Source organism: Amblyomma mixtum, chromosome 8 (assembly GCF_055824585.1).
Source record: "Amblyomma mixtum isolate Tamu chromosome 8, ASM5582458v1, whole genome shotgun sequence".
Classification (NCBI taxonomy): domain Eukaryota; kingdom Metazoa; phylum Arthropoda; class Arachnida; order Ixodida; family Ixodidae; genus Amblyomma; species Amblyomma mixtum.
In genome coordinates, this window is record NC_143019.1 from 83,491,665 (window position 1) to 83,510,510 (window position 18,846).

Consider the following 18,846-nt stretch of genomic DNA (forward strand, 5'->3'; position numbering starts at 1 on the left):
TGGCCGTCGAAAATTGCCAACATAGAGCGCTTCTGATGATCTTGGCGCGAGATCAATTCCGCATATTTCTAAAGACAGAGCGCTACTCTCTCAATATCACCGCATAAAGGATAGATCGGAACATGGGAAATTTCACTGGCTGCAATACCGCATTTCTCGGACTAAAAGAAACAGGATAAGAGGAGCAAACGAGGCTAGCGCGGGAACAAAGTTTATGGTTTATTTTCTCATTTTTCGCAAGTTCGTGCAGTTGTTGTAACTAATATGTGTGGCATTTCGCAGCCAGTATTAGTAGAAGGATTTTTTTTATTGTGCGCGACTCCGTAAAGATTGAAGAGTGTAATACATTTTAATTTCTCGACATGTACCTTGAAGAGTTCTTGAAGTTTATTCTTGTAACAACAGTGGCCATGGCTCTAAATTTTATTTTTAAAGTTACAATGCGTTTTTTTTAAGTCTAGCAGCTTTATCGCATATAGGAGGCCTTCGAAAACATGCTGACATCTAAAACGTGCACTTTCTGCTTAATTATTCGCCATCCCAGGAATGTTATTGCAAGTGTGTTAATTGCAATTACTCAAAAATAATAGCTAGTTTAAAATAGTATGGAGTTTTGAAATCAGCATCAGTTAGATAATTGAACCAAGTTTCGTTATACCTAATGGTGAGATAGCTAAAATAGTTTTAATTACCGCGTCCCCACTTAAGTCAGGTATTTTACTTTTTTAACCTCCCTGATATATAACTGCGTGGTTTAATACATGTTTGATGTTAACAAATTGAACTCGGAGACATAAACTGCATCGCGCTTCAGTGCGTGCAATATTGACTTGACATGTAGGGACACATGAACAGTTACTGTGTATAGATTAGTTTTGCATTTTGCTGGAGTAAAAATGTGGCGGAGGTTTTGAGCTACGAAGTCTTCTATGCAACAGAGCTTCATAACAGCTGAGCTGCCAATCAAAAGTCTTACGCTAATTGAAATATTTGCAAAGTACACATTTGAATTGCGTCCATCAAGCAGCGCCGTGGAGAGTAGTTAGATAGTTCATATCCAATACTGGCGAAAAACGTGTCACGAGTAGGAATTCCTCACACCTGTGAGACCTCGCACCCATCTTTAGCTAAAATATGCTGCAAGAGGAGCTGTCTAAAGGAACGGAGGAATAAAAATAAATAAAAGCGATATGCAACTGAACGATTCGCGCTGATGAATAGTAAGTAATGTTATCGTTATCGAGCGTGTGTGCTACTCCGTCATCGTACGGGCGCAGGCTTTTTTTTATCAGTATTTTATTCCTTAAATAAATTCCGTATATGCAAAAGCTCTTGTTCTACTAGCGAGCGCGTCTCATTCACAACGCGCTTTCGGTTTCGTATTCGCAGCTCATGCAAGAGCGCCAGAGCCATCGCGACGCGCATCAGGCGACGACAGCGCCGTCGGTTCGAAGCGGCCGCGCGACGAGGAACGGCTCTCTCCCCCCACTTCCGCTCCCCTTCCCGGCGTCCGTGCGGTGCGCGTTCAATGGTGGCCGCGCTGTGTCCGTGTGCGTCTTCGCTGCCGTGCTCCCTGTCTTAGCCGAATGTGCGGTCATCAGTGAGCCGACGCCAATGCAGGATGGAATAATGATCTCAAGGGGAGGTGCGACGTTGCCGCAGAAGGCGGACGGCAAATATGGCAGCGTCGGCGGAGGCGGCTCACCCACCAACCGCGGCCTGCATCACAACGCGGGAACGCTTCATGTGAGTTGTCTTTCAAACACCCGTCGCCGCTGTCGGATCGCTTTCTCCCCTGTACGACCCCTGGGGCCGCGTGCACAAAGGCTCGTTAGACCCAGAGCCCGGCCCTGGGTGTGATGAAATAACGTAGCTTGCAGCAGCGTAGCGTCCGTAGTTTGATTTCATCCGCGCTCGACATCGCCGTGGAGACCGGGCCCTTTCACTGTCGCTTTGCGACAGCCAGACTGGAGTTTCGCATTGAACAAAGCCTAAGTAGCCGATCAGGCTTGCCGTCTACCGCACGCTGACCCCTTCGGATGCCGGCTTCGAGAACGGCACTGAGCGGGCGTAACCAAGTGTGCGGCCTTCGGAAGAGCACCCCGTATTCACGGCGACGGAGCGCTTTCGACCCCTACGCGTCGGCTGTCGCTTCCCCTCTCGCCGCCGCCTTCCCGGCCCGACTTTCCGGTCTTTCCCATCTGTGCGCGACGTCGTCCACCGACAGCTTTCGTTTTGTATCGAGGGGCGGCCTAGCGAAGGACTAGTTTTCACTTCTCGCTCAAGTGATCATCGACCGATTGGCGTGTCGGGTCCCGCGCGTGTCTGTGTTCTGCACGTTTGATTCGTTCGTCGCGTGTTCGTACCTTCGCCCGTGTGTCGCGCTGTTTTAAGTGTGCCTTGCGCCGGTACCGCTCGCTGCATGTGTCGGAGCGCTGGGTGGAACAAAAAAAAAAACAAAACAAAACAAAAGGCCTGCACATCGAGCGATCGTCGGCGCGAGCGCTTGAAACGGAAAAGTGGACACCCCTTCGATCGGAGTCGCGTTCCAGTGCTGCTCGCGCTTTTTGTGCGTGTGCGCGCGTGTGCCGTTTCTTTTGCGATTGTTGTTGTTGCTCCTGTCGCCGCCTGTTCGAGCAGGCGCTCGATTCTGCCTCTTTGTGTCGTTCTTATCTCGGAAACAGTGCCGGTCGGTCGGGTACGCCTGCACCCGAAAGCGCCGATCGAAACTAGACGGAGGGAAATAAACAAAAGAAAAAAAAAGGTTCGTGTGCCAAGAGCAGCAGCATGCGATGCAAGCACGCGACTTTTCGGCTCGCGCGTGCTGAGGGCGGGGGCTGAAGACGGGGTAGTAGACGGGCCGGTGTTTTATAGTAACTTCGTTTTTTCCTCGTTTCCGAAGGCTTTGTGCAACGATTCGTGACAAAGGTATGCGCGCTGTTCGGTTGTAGTAGCGTTCCCTTGAAGAGTCGGCGGCGAACGTCTCGTGATTCGATTCGTTTCCCGGCTGCCTCTTGCTGACCTTGTAATGCTGTCGTGTGATGAAAGGCCGTTCCTTTCGTGCAATGCCTCGCATTGAAGACGTTCACGATCGACGTTATTGTTGCAGTGTTTGGCGCTTTTGTGTTGCTTGAGTTGCTCTCTTTATGAAAGCACGCGCTGAGTCATATTGTTGTGACTTTACTGCAGCAGCGACCGCGCTGATACTGCTGTTTAAAAAGGCCGCAGCTGTTTCTAGGCTGCACGTGTTCTGTCCTACTAAGGTGTTGCAGCTGGGTTTTGCTGTAGTTGATAGTGTGCCAAATGGTGAAGAGTGCAGTGAGGTGAGCGGTTCACCTGCAAGTTCTCGAATGGCGAGTGGCGTAAGGTATTCTCTGATGCGTGCCTGGCGTAATATAACGTGTGTTGTGTTCGTGGTGGAGAGGGATCCTGTCGAAGTTTCTGACAACTAATTGTTCGATGCAGGCGTTTCTTTTTTATATATTTTCTACTCTACGTTCTTTTTCAGCGTACACGTGTCGTCGTGGCTTTATGCTCTTGTGTTCGCAGTAACGCATCCCGGCAGCTGTTATGAAATGCTCGAGAACAGCTGTGGTATATGGAGCTCAGTACTCGGGGCTGTGAGAGCTTTTTGTTCGTCAGGAAGTACATCCGTGGTGTTGGCTTCTGTAAATAAATAAAAAAAGCGCTCATTATGACGTCGGGAGTAATCTCCGCTTGCAGTGGCGTGTCATTATATCGCAGGAAAGCAAAAATATTAATGGGTATAATGTCGGAGATACACTGAGCACATCATTCGATTTTTGGTTTTAGTAGACATCGATTTATGACACTTTCGTTTAGCTTTGTTCGGAAGCAACAGACGCGTTTGTTACTGGGAAAATTCGATTTAAAAGCGGAAGTTATTTATTTTTTTCCCGCAACTGGATTGAAAACTCATGACGTCATGACCGAAAAGGACTCCGTGATCACCGCTAGGCGTAGCATGGCATCGTTTGAGATGTGAATTCAACGAAAGAAAAGTTATCTGTTCGATCTTCAGTGCACTATTGTGGCTTGATTCGTGACAGGGAGCTTTTTTACTTCGTTTCACTTTTAGTTCATGTTGTCTCGTACGAATAAAACTTTCTTAATGACATAGAACATTAGAGGTCCGTAAAAGAAACCGTCGGTTTTGCAAAGTGCTCTAATGTTGCATTGACTGCGTTTTTATTTATTGGCCCTCGGGTCCATGCGCATTACATTGAGGAGTGGATGTACGTGACAGAATGGAGTACAAAACAGCGAAAAAATACAATTAGATAAGAGGCTGACGAGGATTAGAGCAAGTTACAGCTAGAAATAGTGCAAACGAGTGTTGAATAAGAATTTTGCTGAGTGACATCGGCTAAATATATAACGAGTGATAAAGCGTAGTGTTAAGTTCACAAACAGCTAAAAACACAAAAAAAAACGACAGAAAGGAACTCACGCACAAGTTTCATTTCCAAGCAAGACGAGGTTGAATTAGTCCGGCATCAGTTTCGAACTGCTCTCCTAGTCGTGAACAGTTTTATGTTACGTGAAAATGAAAATGCCAGTAACAGCAACAAAAAAAGGTTTGTTCCCTGCCTTAATCAGCATTGCACCTACTGCACTTTTGCTTCTTTTTTCTTTCTTAGTGGTCCCAAGCCGATGATTTCTTTACTACGGCGTGGTGTTTTTTTCGTTTATCAGGCATTGAGCTAAGGTCTACAGAGTTGACTAAGCTCTTCGAGAGGTGAACTCAGCGCGATGGAACGCCGATTTGTGCGCGTTAGGTATTCGTCGCAAAACCGGTTAGTGTGGCGCGGAAAGACGGCGGCAAACAAGGCGTGCCTACTGGACAGAACTGGTCGTGGTTTAAATTGGTCTCTCCATAAGGAACGACGTGCCTGTGCATGCTAACAGTGCCATTCATATCGTTCCACAAAAGGAAAGAGAGAAAAAAAAAGAGGTTGAATCATGCAGTAATAAATGGCGCCTAGGAAAATATGCGGCCTTGGCAGTGGCTCCGCGAGATCATTTACGTAATAAGAAATTTGCACGTGCCAAGCTGGTAGTCCATAAATCTTTAACCCACCTCGGGCTGTTAGACGCTGAGGGGTCATACTGGACGACATTTCGTGCGACTGGCTAGTCGTCATGCTGCAAGAGGCTGGTTCTGGTAACAATGGTGAGGTGCTGCTGTGAAACGGGAGCTGAAGCTTGGTTGCCACCGCTTGTACGATTGTTTTATTTATTTTCTTTTTTCTGGGATAGCGACTCGAAACGTCGTGTATGGGGCGAGGCACTCGTTAAATGTGCACTAATATCAAACCGAACTATTTACATACTTCGTTTGGCGTATTGTTCTATCGGCCCTTACGGGTTTTCCCCTAGTATACTATTTTTGTCGTCGACCTATCTTGATGTTCTTTATTCTTTATTCAATTTTTACCCCGCTTAGCCCCAAGGCTCTACAGCAGGGGGGTTACAATGATAAAAAAACACATCTTCATTCATAAAGCACACTTGCTGACCTGAAAGGCGATAACATTCACTGATAGAACGCACAAAAATTAATTTGCATACATATTAGTTCTGGTACGGTATTCCAAAATCTTAAAGCAATGATCAATACGAGAAGAGGCATAATGGGGCCTGTGTAAATATTTTTCCTTTTGAATGCCGGTTTTATCATGAAATATTTGATACATCAGTTTAAGGCGCAATTTCCTTCTTCGAGAAGAAAGCCTTTGGTGTCATCGCTCGCTTAGAGCAGTCACTTGGTTAAGTAGGTGTATCTTTGAATGCGAGGACTCTCGAAATCATGCACAAGTGTCACGAAAAAGTATAATGTTCTGACTGCAGCGGCGGTTAGGTGGCAGTTTCGCACCTGTTGTCAGCACGCCGACCATATGACGGCCCACAGTCCCAATCATGCTCGCGCAACAACTCAGATATCATGGCAACTCACCTTTTAGAAACCAACGTCAACTTGCGTTTTAATGCAGCGGCATTGGATTCGACATTGCAGAAAAATGGCGGCGTGCGTCTCGAAATTCGCTGATTGGTCGATGGATGTCACGTGGCCTTGTGACGCCATGATCGCCATCACAACCTGCCCACTGGGGCAGGTGGCAACCGGACTGTGAGCAACCCGTCCGCCGTGACAGGTGGTAATTAACGATCGGTGGAGAGAGGTCGCGTGACGTGCTGATGTCGTCACAACCTGCCCGCAGAAGAACAAGATAGAGTCCCGGAACGCGTAAAAAGTGACACAGAAATACCGAAGACCCGAAAGACGCGGGTTCGATCCCGGCCGTGGTGGTCTAATTTCAATGGAGGCGAAATTCCGGAGGCCCGTGTTACTGTGCGATGTTGCACGTTAAAGAACTCCAGGTGGTCGAAATTTCCCGAGCCCTTCACTACGGCGTCCCTCATAGCCCGGGTCACTTTGGGACGTTAAACCCCATAAACCATGACCAGGAATACCAAAGAAGCAGCAGTGGGGATCTCTATGATGCTGTCCCATTCCATTCTTAAGTTGCGTTAATCGTCCCCTAATTTTTTTATTTGTTCTACGGTTTCGTGGTTTACCTTTCGTTACTTTGTTTTACTGCCGATAGCATTTATTTCTGCAAGCACAGCAATAAGCGCTTACCAGTCATTAACGTCTATTTGTGCGTTAATTGCAGGCAAATCGAGTGCTGAAGGTGACAAAAAGCCAAGGTGGACTTCAAGTGACATTTAACACTGCCTAAATACCACATTACCTCACTGCTAAAAAGAAAAAAATAAAGGAAAACTTCATTCTGAAATAAATCCGCGAAAACAACGCCGAATTTTCCAAGAATGAAAACAGGAAAGTTCACCCCCTGCGTATAGCGTGATGGGGTCTATTGCCAAGCCGCGCGGCTCGAACTACGTACAATGCAGCGCCGGGGAATTCGCGGCACCCTCAGCCGGTTGTCTTGTTCGAATTTTTCCGAGGTGTAGTGGTGGTTGGCATGCTTCGCCAATCAGGAATTTCGCTTGTCTGAGACAGCGAGTCAACGCTCTCGTGTCGCTTGCCCCGTTGTGTGTTCGCCCCGCGTGTGTGACGTCAGTGTGGGCTCGCTGATGCGCCGGGGCGTTTGGCGCGGTGCCGAAATATGCCGCCGGTCTTTCTCTGCTGAGGGCAAATTGCCCGCTCGTCGGCTGTGCGTTCAACGAGCGGCTTCCTGCACACCCTTTCCCACCTCCTCCCCCTCTCTTTCTCACCCTTTCGCCGGGGCCCGTCATTACAATTCCTGAGCTCACAGTGTATCGACCTGCGCTGGTCTTTGTAAACAATGCACTCTGCACTACGAAGCGTACAGAGCACGAACCACTTCTAGCGCACGCACTCTTGGCAACAGTGTTGTGGCAGTCTTACTACTGATTTCCACCAGAAGTGCCCAGGACAGGGGGCGTGACCTTGTGGGAGAATGTCCCAAAGGGCAGAAAATAAAGGTGGAGTTTGATTTACTAGAAAAGGCAAACAGGTTGGCCTGTATAAGGGATTTCTCTGTTGCATACTCTGCACAGGAAAAGGCGTTAAGGTGGCGGTCCCACTCTGACGGTGAGCGGGAACCATTTTTGGTGATATTTGTACGTCGACTGTACCTCGCTCGTTCGCTTCATAAATATGGTTCAGATATCTCCGAAAAGCTACTTTTCTCTGCTTTCAAAAGATGCATTTTGTTTAACGGTAGCTGCAAATTTGTTTCAACTGTAAAAGAAAACGCAAAGATGAAAACTGGCAGTTGAGCACAACTTGTCTCAGGAAATGCAAAATTGTGAAAAACCTCTTGCACCTAGAGAAATATCTTTCGAGATACTTTGAGATCGGATGCTAATCAACATATTTAAGCATTTAGAAGTACGTGTATAGATCAGTTTATTAGCCACACATGTTTGAAAAGCATAGAAAACAGAACAATGTAATCTGAAATAACTTTTGGGATATGCATTGCATTGCGGCGCCTTTTTGTACAGTTTGAGGCCGTCTAATCGCCCTTCCATTCTGAAAATTTCATCCGTCTGCCTTGTTTAGTTTAAACGTTATTCCTGATCAAAGTTAACGTTTTTTCGAAATAGTTAAAAACGGAATGCAAAATTATTCAGGTAACCAGCGCGTGGCAGTTTTGAGATTTTGCGTGAAGAAACTTAATACTTCGCTCTACGCGGCTAAGCATCGCCTTTACTCTACGGCTTTTGGGGAATGCGCAATGTCTAGTTGATTTTAGCCACCTTTTTGTTCTCCTCATGAAGGACACAAGCTCTTGAAACGTTCCGCGGCTTCTTTTTTTCTGGCAAATATACTCTTAAAATGTCGGTCTCTCATTCCTTTAATCAACTTGTAACAATTTCCAAGAACAAAGTCCGCAGAATACAAACAATAATAGCAATAACGCAGCGACATGCGATAAATGTAGATAAATTTAGTAAGTAGCGCCATCTACACACATGCACGTGTACTAAATAATCACAGTTCAAAAAAATAACGAGTGTGGCGCTGCTAAACATTTACAATCAGGAGATGTTCACGAGAGGGAACGATACCTCTACGATGTTCGCACGTTTCCCTCGATTTTGCCCTATGTAGTGTGTGTCGAACTTCCAAGCAGATTTCCGCCATATTGCTTTGGTGGATTGTTTTGTAGCGTAAAGCTAGTAAAGCCACACTACGCGGGTCAGAGCCGAGTTTTGCGCGAGTGTGCGCCGCCTGTTATGCGCAGCGCGAGAACCGCGTGACGTCACGAGAGGCGCAGGTCCGCCGGTGCGAGCTCCTCGCTGTCGGCGCCGCCGGCGTGCGCTCCTCTCCGACGCGTGACCTCGTGTTTACGACAGTTGCGCCGCGCGCTACTGCGCATGCGCGAGGAGGGTGCGCGGAGAAATGACGGTCGCGCTCAACATGTAAGCTCTGGTAAGCTAAGGAGAGTCGAGCCGCTGCCAAACGGCGCAGAAGACTGGAAAATGTAAATTCTTCCGATCCCGAGGTTGTCGCCTGGCAGTTTGCCGTCGAGCAGCCAAGGCGAAACGTGCGGCTGAAACACCGGATCACTTAACGCTACGTATATCCAGGCATAGCAGAGCTAAGCCACTGCCAATTTTTTTCACCTGACGCTACGAAACGCATTCTGGGCGTCGTATTATTTTTCGAGGACAGCTTTGGCATTGCTAAAGCGACAGGAAAGGGAAGAGACAGGCTTTCGCTTCGTGCTGCCGGTTGTTCGTTGTTCCGGCTAGCGCTGTGGAGGGGAAGTTGGAGAGCGCTCGATTCGCCTGCACTCAATGCACCAGTTCGGCAAAGTTCTGCGGCAGCGGCGGTGCGGCGGGTGTGTACCGCTAGTTCCGGCACTTTGAGCGCAGTTTGGCACTGTCTGCTTCCAAAACGGATGGTCGAGTGCAGGCCTGGTCGTCGCTAGCCTTTGCGATGCCAATGAATTGGAGCCAGCTGTTTACAGCCTACATCAGCGGCAGCCAACCTCTCGTATCTCATGAAGAAATGTGCAAACCGCACATCACAATAACATGTTGCCATGAACCAGCCTCGATCCTTTTCTTTGGAGAACTCGAGCAGCGTTCTAGCTTGTCGACGAGTGAAAGTTACTTGAGTCTCCGCCGTTTATCACAACCCGCAAACCATCATCTGCCTCCATGGCGGCTGCAGCTGCACTATTTCAGCACTAACCATGGAGCAGGTGCAGTTTTCCTGAACTAGACTCGCACTTCTTTCAAACGAATGCCGTGGTTCAGAGGGCGCCATGTTCCACCGCTGAAATGAATCCATGTGGTATATAAGTCGGGTACAACTCAAGAACGAAGCAGCACATGCCCATCAAAGGAGACCGCCCAGCCAAGCGCGTCGACCGAACAGTTTTCTGTTCGGTCTCCACAGGTGCGCCGCGACAGCAGTGGAGTCTGAAGCTGCCACGACCGTCTGTTGCCGAATATGACCCCACCTGTAGCATTCAGCGCTTTTGCGAAAAAGACGCTCTCGCGCGGATCTATGCGAAAGGTGAGCAGCCCAGCCCTCTCCCCCCCCCCTTTAGTGGCCAGTGCAGCTGAGACAATTAACGGGGGCACCACACCTACTAGTACCTTCGCCTTTCTCCCTGTCTTTTCCCCTGCTCCTGCTCAGGTGCTCCTAGAGACGATGGCGGATGCCGGGGCATCAAAATCTCTTCCTTTCTTTTTGCGTTATTATTCTTTTAGCCTTATCCCGAACAAAGGACATCCACCGTCGGCGACACGGGGACAAAGCGCCGACTCCTTCGTTCTCTTTCGCAGACTTCGCTGCATGCACAGCCACACAAATCGACGTGATTGGCTGGAGAGCTCCGTCTGAGTTGCGTGTGCCGCTTCGTTCTTTTGTTGTAACCGACTATAGTGCTGAGAAGTCCCCTTTTCGGGAACTGGCACAAAGGACCGCCCCCTCCCCTTGCTGCGCGCTCCTCCTGCAGGCGGGGTAGACTAGCGCCGCAGGAAAAGGAATTCTCGGAAAATGATTACAAGCACGTTATAAGCGGTGTTTACATGACGGGTTGAGTGGAGGATTTGAGCTGAAAACCGGTTACTGGGTACATGTAAACGAGTCGGGTCCGGGAGTCGAGGGAGCGAGTCCAGTCAACTCCGCTGCAGGGGGTGGGTTGACTCACTCGACCCCAACAGCAGACAGCACGTAAACCGGTCTGAGTAGGGTTAGTGGAAGGAGGGGTGATAAATGCGAACCTGTTATTCGCTTGCGCCGTAGCGCCTGCGAGGCAGCCGTGCATGCCGCAATCTTCCCGGCTGCAACTGCCCTTTCCCGCTGCGCCGTTCGACGCTTGGTGCCGCTGCTGTTGAACCGGTCGCGACTCGCTAAAATCGAGTTCATGTAAACATGCAGTCAAGTTGGGCTGACCTTGCTCAACTCGATCTCCTGGCTCGACCCGCCGAAGTCTGGTTCATGTAAACGAGGCTATAGTTTCCTGACAATAGACGGTGTGAAAATAGCAGCTGTTCCTACAGTTTCCAGGTACGCGCGCGTGGACACGCACGCATACACACACACATACGCGGGCGCACTTTTTCAATCTTTGACCCAACCAAATCGAGGCAAATCGACGCAAGGTTAGAAAGATATACATTTCAACACGCGATGGAAAATTCTGGAGGGAATAAGCAACCTAATGATGCAAACTGGATACAAGAAAGACGTACGTCTAAAATGAATAAGAGCACGCAGTTGAGGGTCCAAACGAGAGAGGGGAGGGGGTCGCCCTAAGTGCCTACAGAACTATCGCTTTGTAGCCGACCCCTTTTTTTTGGCAGCATTCCTGCACACCTCGCCCCCCCCCCCCCCCCCCCCCCCGTTCTTCTTCGACAATGTCTATAAAAATGTCTCGAGTCCGCCTCGTGAATGGTATGCATCTGTATACTGCATTTTTGTGAGCCTTGGCAAAATTCCGTCGAAGTTGATCGGAATTGGTTGCAAGGTGCCGCCGCATGTACGACGAATATTTGCTTCTGAGGTAAACACATTCCGACACCCTGCGGTGCTAACCCTCTCAATAGCAATTTCACGTCTCTTGCGCAATGTCGATTCATCTCAAGGGTAAACAGAAATTGACAATTGCCCACTTCTCTCTGCCTTTTTCTTTACCAACCATAGTTTATAAGGTTGGACAGGCATACGCTGAGCGTTGACTAAATTGTATAGCTGTCTTTGTTATAGTTTTCTTATCATAGATGCAATATCATTTGATAAAAAATATATTTTTTTTTCAGCGCTATAGTTAGCAGGTTACACTCTAGACCAGGAGTGTTCCGACTACTACTAATATTACTATGCATCAACAGTGACGAAGTGATTGAACGCGCAAAAGACGAGGGCAGAAGGAAGGACACAAGAAAGGCACCGATTTCAACTATAAGGTTCATTGAAAAAAAAAACGCTAGAAATATATACATGGGACATAAACATAATTAATTTTCTTTATTTCACACCTTCCTTATTTTTGGCGTCCGCTTCCTCTTTTCGCTTACTTACTAATTTGCTGTGTGCAATTATGTCGACAGTTATGACTAACTTTCCCAAGTTTCCACTGTGTCGACGTTGTGCCTTTTGCGATGCGGGCTGGGCAGCATTATTTTTTTCTTTTTCTTTGCTCCCACTAATATATGTCACGACATTGAAAACAGGAAAGTCTGTAGTCGCGTAAAACTCAAGAACGAAACGGCACATTCCCTCAAAGGAGGCCCTCCAGATAGTAACATCGACGGTACAGCTTTCTGTGGCTATTTAGCCAAGGCTAAATAAGAGAGAGAAGGAAACGGTCCTCTGTTCCCGTGCTGGCATCCTTATCCCGAACAAGGATCACCTCACCTCTGACGCCGTTTGGACAAAGACGGTACCCTCTTTGCCCCGGCTCGCCCCACTCTCTTTGGCTTTGGCAAGGGACAGGCAGAGAAAGAAGCATGCCGAACCACCCCAGCCAACACCTCCCCCCACGCACGACGAGGACTAGCAGCCGGGCTTGCCATGGTTCGTTTGTAATCCTCTGAAGGCAGGCGCAGCAACAAAAGAACCCTCCCGCAGCACAGGTGCACGGGTCAAGAAAGGACCGGACGCGTATCTCAACATCTCAACCAAAACCAGTCTCGGTTCGCTGGGGGCAAGACGGGTAGACACTTTCTCAGTGATGGATCAGTGTCGTAGCCTGGTGGCAGAATATGAACTACTCGCAAGATGGCGGCAGTGGAACCGCCACCTTAAGGGAATGAAAAACAGGTCTTAATGGGTCACGGGCGGCAGAAAGTATAAGCGTTTGCTAACAGAAACTGCAACGCTAACCACACTATACTCCGTTTCAGACATCAGGTGCAACGCTGTGAAAGGAACGGAAGTAGTCCGCAGGAAGAAAACAAAGGAAGGCGTGTTACTCCGCGCTCGTCTCGTGGACTAGTGGTCTAAGGTATGAGAGAGGGACGGCGTGCATCATCCCTTTCTGGTGCCTTCAGTCTCCTTTAGGGCGCATTTAGTCGAGCTCATGACGAATGTAAAACGGCAAAAGCCTGCCGGCGAAGCATTTACTTTTTCTCGCTCACCACAAGGAACGCACTACTTTTTTGATCACGGATGTACAGGCAGCGTAAACAAGAGCCGCGAGCCTTGGCAGCGTCGCGCCTGACGTATGAAACAGTTGCGTCCTCCTTCGAGAGGCCTGGCTGGCGGCAATGCTTTTGAGCCCCGAAGGGCGCTCACACAGCACAGCGTGGCCGCCGTCTCCCTGATGTTCTATAGTGGAGTCGGAAGAAGCGTGCATGGCTGCTGTATCGGAGACTGCGGGTCGTACTGCTGGTTGGCGCAAGCAGTCCCGTTGTGCAGCCACATCCCCGCTCTGCCGGGCCGACTGTGCAGCCGGCCAAATCTTTAACTGGCGTGATTTTTGGATCCCTAACTGCACCCTGTAAAAGGATTCCCTCGGCTAAAGCGTTATTGGCATGTTCATGCTGCAATTTGAAGTATGTGGTGGCATTTGGTGGTCCGTTTTTCTTTTTCATATGATGCTTGAGTGGCGTTATTGCCTGATTGACTCAAATGTATTGGAAATCTTCTTCGTCGGCAACTACGAAGAGCCATACCAAGGAGATACCTAGCAGTGGTTCTCAGTCGCGCTTACTCTTTGTAAACGACTCGTCTAGCATGGGAGGAGTATTTCACACAGAGGAGGAAGCGAGATGAACCAGAACCATTGATGCGTGCGCCGCTTGTTTTGGATCTTGGTAGCTACAGACGATGTGGATTTCTTATGATTTCTATCCAGTCACGAAAATGCCCCACTAAAGCGTAATACGGAAGAGAATGGACCACCAAACTGCACCACACGCGTCAAATTGCAGCGTGAATGTGGCAGCGGTTTAGCCGAGAGAAGCCTTTTACGTGATGCAATCAAGGCTGCAGAAATCGCGCCAGTTAAAGATTTGGCCGGGTGTACTTCGTTTGCTCGACAGTTCATTCGCTACCCGCCGCGGTGGCTCAGTGGTTATGGTGCTCGGCTGCTGGCCCGAAAGACGCGGGTTCGATCAATCCCGGCCGCGGCAGCCGAATTTCGATGGAGGCGAAATTCTAGAGGCCCGTGTGCTATGCGATGTCCGTGCACGTTAAAGAACCCCAGGTGGTCGAAATTAACCGGGAGCCCTTCACTACGGCGTCTCTCATAGCCTGAGTCGCTTTGGGACGTTGAACGCCGTAAACCTAACCAAACTAACCAGTTCATTCGCAGAGAGGCCTGCAGGCTCAGTGCCATGTGTAGTGTGTTGTTCATGCGTCGCTACCGCGACATTTTATGCTATAGAGGGCCTGCGTTGCGTGTTGTGGCGCTTCTTTGAAGAAGACACGCCTTTGTGTGCGTGTTGACTCGCCGCGACTCCTGGTACACGTTCGCACACTTGCGTAGTGCAGCCGCGGCTGAGGTTCCTGCGGAAGGCGTAATCGGCAGCGGAACCGATTTGTGCCGGCGGGAAAGCCGGCTGCTGGCTATAGCCCCTCGACTGATGCAGCCAGGAAGGAGAAAGCGTCTTGGATAGGGAGGCATTCAGTAGTATGTTCTGGCCAGCTGTCGGCAGTACCGTGTGAATAAAGCAGACGCTGCGTTGTCGCTCTTTAGGATAGGCATTTGCATTCGTTGCACTGTATAGTAGGATACAGCTTGAAAAAAAGAAAGCTGTTATTAACAGTCGGCCCGCCGGTTTATGCATTACTCCGCTGACCAATTTTAGAGCAGTAAACAAAATCAGCTTTTGAAACTTTTCAGGCACGCATGAGGTTCTGAAAAAAAAATGTGAAAAGTTGTGTGTGAATATTTGGAACCCGCTATTTCAGAAAAAATAACTTGAATGTGCCAAAAACTTCGGCAATTCAAGCACGCCATGTACTTCCACGCTCACGGAATTTCACCTCTGTTCTTAATAAAAAAAAAAGGTACATTTCTGCCCCAGTAAACTGTTCTTCGTCATCAAAAGCGTTTCCGCAACCAAAAATCAGCTACTGTCACTGTACCAGACATCACTTCCTAGGCGCTGCGTATAACTTGGCGACGTCCATCCTCATTTCTTGCCCCCGCCGCGGTGGCTCAGTGGTTACGGCGCTCGGCTGCTGACCCGAAAGACGCGGGTTCGATCCCGGCCGCGGCGGCCTAATTTCGATGAAGGCGAAATTCCAGAGGCCCGTGTGCTGGGCGATGTCAGTGCACGTTAAAGAACCCCAGGTGGTCGAAATTAACCCGGAGCACTTCACTACGGCGTCCCTCATAGCCTGAGTCGCTTTGGGACGTTCAAAACCCCATTAACCAAACGAATAAACCATCCAAAGGGTTGAGAATTGGGCGAGTTGGTACGAATTCATACTGCTGTGGCACCACAAGGACAGGGACGGAGACAGAGTGACAACAACACAAGTGCTCACTAACAACTGACAAAATTTATTAAAAGCACAAAATATATAGACAAAACCAATGGTTACATGCACAGTCATAACACGGCTACAAAGGTTACGGTTGCCTGTAACCTTTGTAACCGTGTTCTGACTGTGCATGTAACCATTGGTTTTGTCTATATATTTTGTGCTTTTAATAAATTTTGTCAGTTGTTAGTGAGCACTTGTGTTGTTGTCACTCTGTCTCCGTCCCTGTCCTTGTGGTGCCACAGCAGTATGAATAAACCATTCTTCATTTCTTGTTGTTGGGAGTGATCCTTTTCTTTTCAAGGCTCGAAATGACCCTACCATTGTGTCCAGCAGGGCTTTCAAATGTAGCCGAGATCACTGACTTCGTGGAAACACCTCTAGACGCTTCGGAAGAGAAGCTTGAACAGTCACGTGCACAATCCTGTACGTAGACGCCGTGCAGCAGAGGGCTAACGTTTGACTGTATCGAACAAACCGGAGGCGTCAAAATTATTGAGCGTGTAATCACTTCTTATCATTAGCTTCTTGTTCAGACAGACAGGTAGGTTAATTGTAGTGTTAGGTCTAAGAAGACAGACCAAGCCCATGCCGCTAAAGTAACACTGGGCTTTTATCGGCAACAAGAAAATGCTTTAACAAAATTACTGTTTTTTTTTTTTTTTTTTGTCGCGGAGAACAAAAGTTGACGCTCTCAAAAGCTGGAATCGAAGCTGTGCGAGATGCTCCCTTAGCGCTTACTTGCTGTTCAGAGGCCGTGTTACGCCCTCTAGGTTAGCCCATGTGGTGCGTTATGGCAGGCGATGTTGATTCCGAGAGTAGGAAACCGCGTACGACTGTATTGAGGAATATGCGGGTATAGCGTGGTCCCAGCCGGCTCTTAGGACAGGGATCATTGGAGTTCAGTGGAGGAGGCCTTTGTCTTTCACTGTCGGCATATAGTTGTCGCCGCGAACAGATTTTTGTTTTTATTTATTTATTTATTTATTTATTTATTTATTCAAATACCTCACGGGCTCCGACTGGAGTATTATGTGAGGGGGGTTACATAACCGGGGTGGGAAAAAGAAGCAAGTAGAACATGGTTATTTTAACATCGTTATACAAAGAACAAGCAACCAACCAGAAAATAGAACTAAATTGAAAAACTAAATTGAAAAACGCACTACAGAACACACTTCACAAGAAAATGCTACTTATTTTTTCTTTGAAAATAACATGATCTGAGATGTGAACAATGTTGTCAGGAAGACTATTCCAATAAATGATTGCACGGGGCAGGGCTGATGAGTTGAATGCAGTGGTCCTTCCCGAAAGGCGCTTAAAACTGAGGTGATTATGCAATCGGTGAGATGTGCGGGCCGGTTTTGTAAGGGGTAGTGTGAAGGAATGATGGCTGTAAACAATTTTATGGAAGAGACAGATAAGTGCTATTGTTCTGCGAGATTCTAAGGATGGAAGGGATAACGAAGCCTTAATGTTAGTTATACTGGAATGTCGGCAATAGTTGCGAGAAATGAAGCGAGCGGCACGATTTTGTACGCGCTCTAGGGAATTAATTAGGTACTGTTGGTGAGGTGACCAAATGGAAGATGCGTATTCAATTTGTGGGCGGACGAATGTCTGATATGCGAGCTGGCGTGTGGAAGAAGGCGCACCTCTGAGGTTACGCTTTAAATAACCTAATGTACGGCTAGCTTTGGCAGCAATTTTTTCTATGTGGGTTTTCCATGAGAGATTAGATAAAAAGTGAACGACAAGGTACTTGTACGATGACGCAAGAGTGACTGGACTGTTGTTAAGCGAGTAAGTGAAAAGGTAATTAGACCGTTTACGGCTAAATGTCATTAACTGGCATATATCAGTGTTAAGGGATATTTGCCATGATGAGCACCAGTTATTAATGCGATGTAGATCTTCTTGAAGGGCGATGTGGTCATTAAAGGAGCGGATTTTGCGATAAATAACGCAATCGTCTGCAAACATTCTGAGTGTTGAGGTAATGCCTAATGGGAGCTCCATCACTTATTGCGCGTCTCCGGTGTTGTGTAAGCGAGGGTTTTTGCTCACGGTGGGTCAGAATTTCCATTGGGAGGCCATCGGTCTGCAGCCACGCACATTAGTCATTCAGCGTCAGAAAATGAGGTCTAGATAAGCTGCGTACGGCTTGCGGCATTTCTCTTTACGGCCCTCCGTCTCGCTCCGTCACTGCTTCTCAGGAAGACGTACGATGGAAGGACATTCAGGGCCGGGACAGGGTGACGATTCTGCGCCGATTGTTTTCTTTTTTATTCGTTTTTGTCGATCACCGTTCACCTCGAGCGACTTCACTGTCCCTGCTTTCGCCGGTGTCTTCCAGTCGACGTATGGTGGACGTAACGAGGGTCTTGAATTCGTTATGGTTTGTTTACTAATGTGTGAATGAAGTATACGATGTAGACGTCTGTTCATGCCATCATGCGCGATTTGCGTGTGAGATGTGGGCACTTTACGCGCAGGCGTCGATTGTGTGGTTGGATCAGATGGGGCCCACTTTATTCCTCGTGGAGTTGCGGTAACGGTTTCTTTCTTATTCATATTTATTTTTTACGGTGCGTTCGCCTAATTAAGGATGATGGAGTAGTCTGCTTCAACTACGAATGCAAACGTCTCCTCCGAATGGCCCGTAAATAATAGTTAAAAAGTAATCAAGGATTAGTCTGACTTGAAGTGTTATAATACAGTACTAAGTGGCGTAACCTAATCAACGAAATATGGAAACATGTGCCTCGCGTTTGGTGCGACGAAAGAGATGTTAGGAAAGTGCGCGCGGCCCGACTCGGTCGTCTGTCTGTCAGGCTGGGAAAGCAGCGGAGCGAATTCCCCACCGGTTGCGTCAGGCTGCCTGCCGCCCCCATTCCGTCAGTCTGCTCACTCGCATCTGTCAAAGTGTGACGTCACTCGCAGTAAGCGCCGTCGCGCCTGCTTAAAGCCAGTCGCGCGCCGGATAGCAGCCGACGCGCCTGGCCGCCTTGCGTTCATGCGTCGTGTGTGCGTCCTGTTTCGACTTGTTTCTTTTCACACATTCCGGTGGCTGCCTCACTGCGGTCCGGTTGCCGTTGTAAAGGCGCCGTCTCAGTGCGTATAGCGTCACACGTTCACAGTGACGTCTCGTCTGCAACAGAGGTAGACAGCACGGCCGCCTGCCTCCTGTTTATATCGCGCTCGGAAACTCCCGTCTCGCAACCTGGGGACCAGTTGTATCCAAGAGTCCGCCGCGGTGGCTCTGTGGTTATCGTGCTCGGCTGCTGACCCGAAAGACGCGGGTTCGATCCCGGCCGCGGCGGTCGAATTTCGATGGAGGCGAAATTCCAGAGGGCCGTGTACTGTGCGAT

At 48.6% G+C, this 18,846-nt stretch overlaps 1 protein-coding gene across 1 annotated transcript in view; it reads left to right on the plus strand.

Annotated features, from left to right (window-relative positions):
- Positions 1–1,503: 1,503 nt before the first annotated feature.
- Positions 1,504–18,846, plus strand: part of LOC149333249 (acyl-CoA:lysophosphatidylglycerol acyltransferase 1-like) — a 147,116-nt gene continuing 129,773 nt past the window's right edge. The window contains exon 1 of the mRNA XM_089558617.1: positions 1,504–1,746. Coding sequence (XP_089414743.1) covers positions 1,615–1,746 — 132 coding nt within the window. The 5' untranslated portion in view covers positions 1,504–1,614. The remainder of the gene's footprint in view (positions 1,747–18,846) is intronic.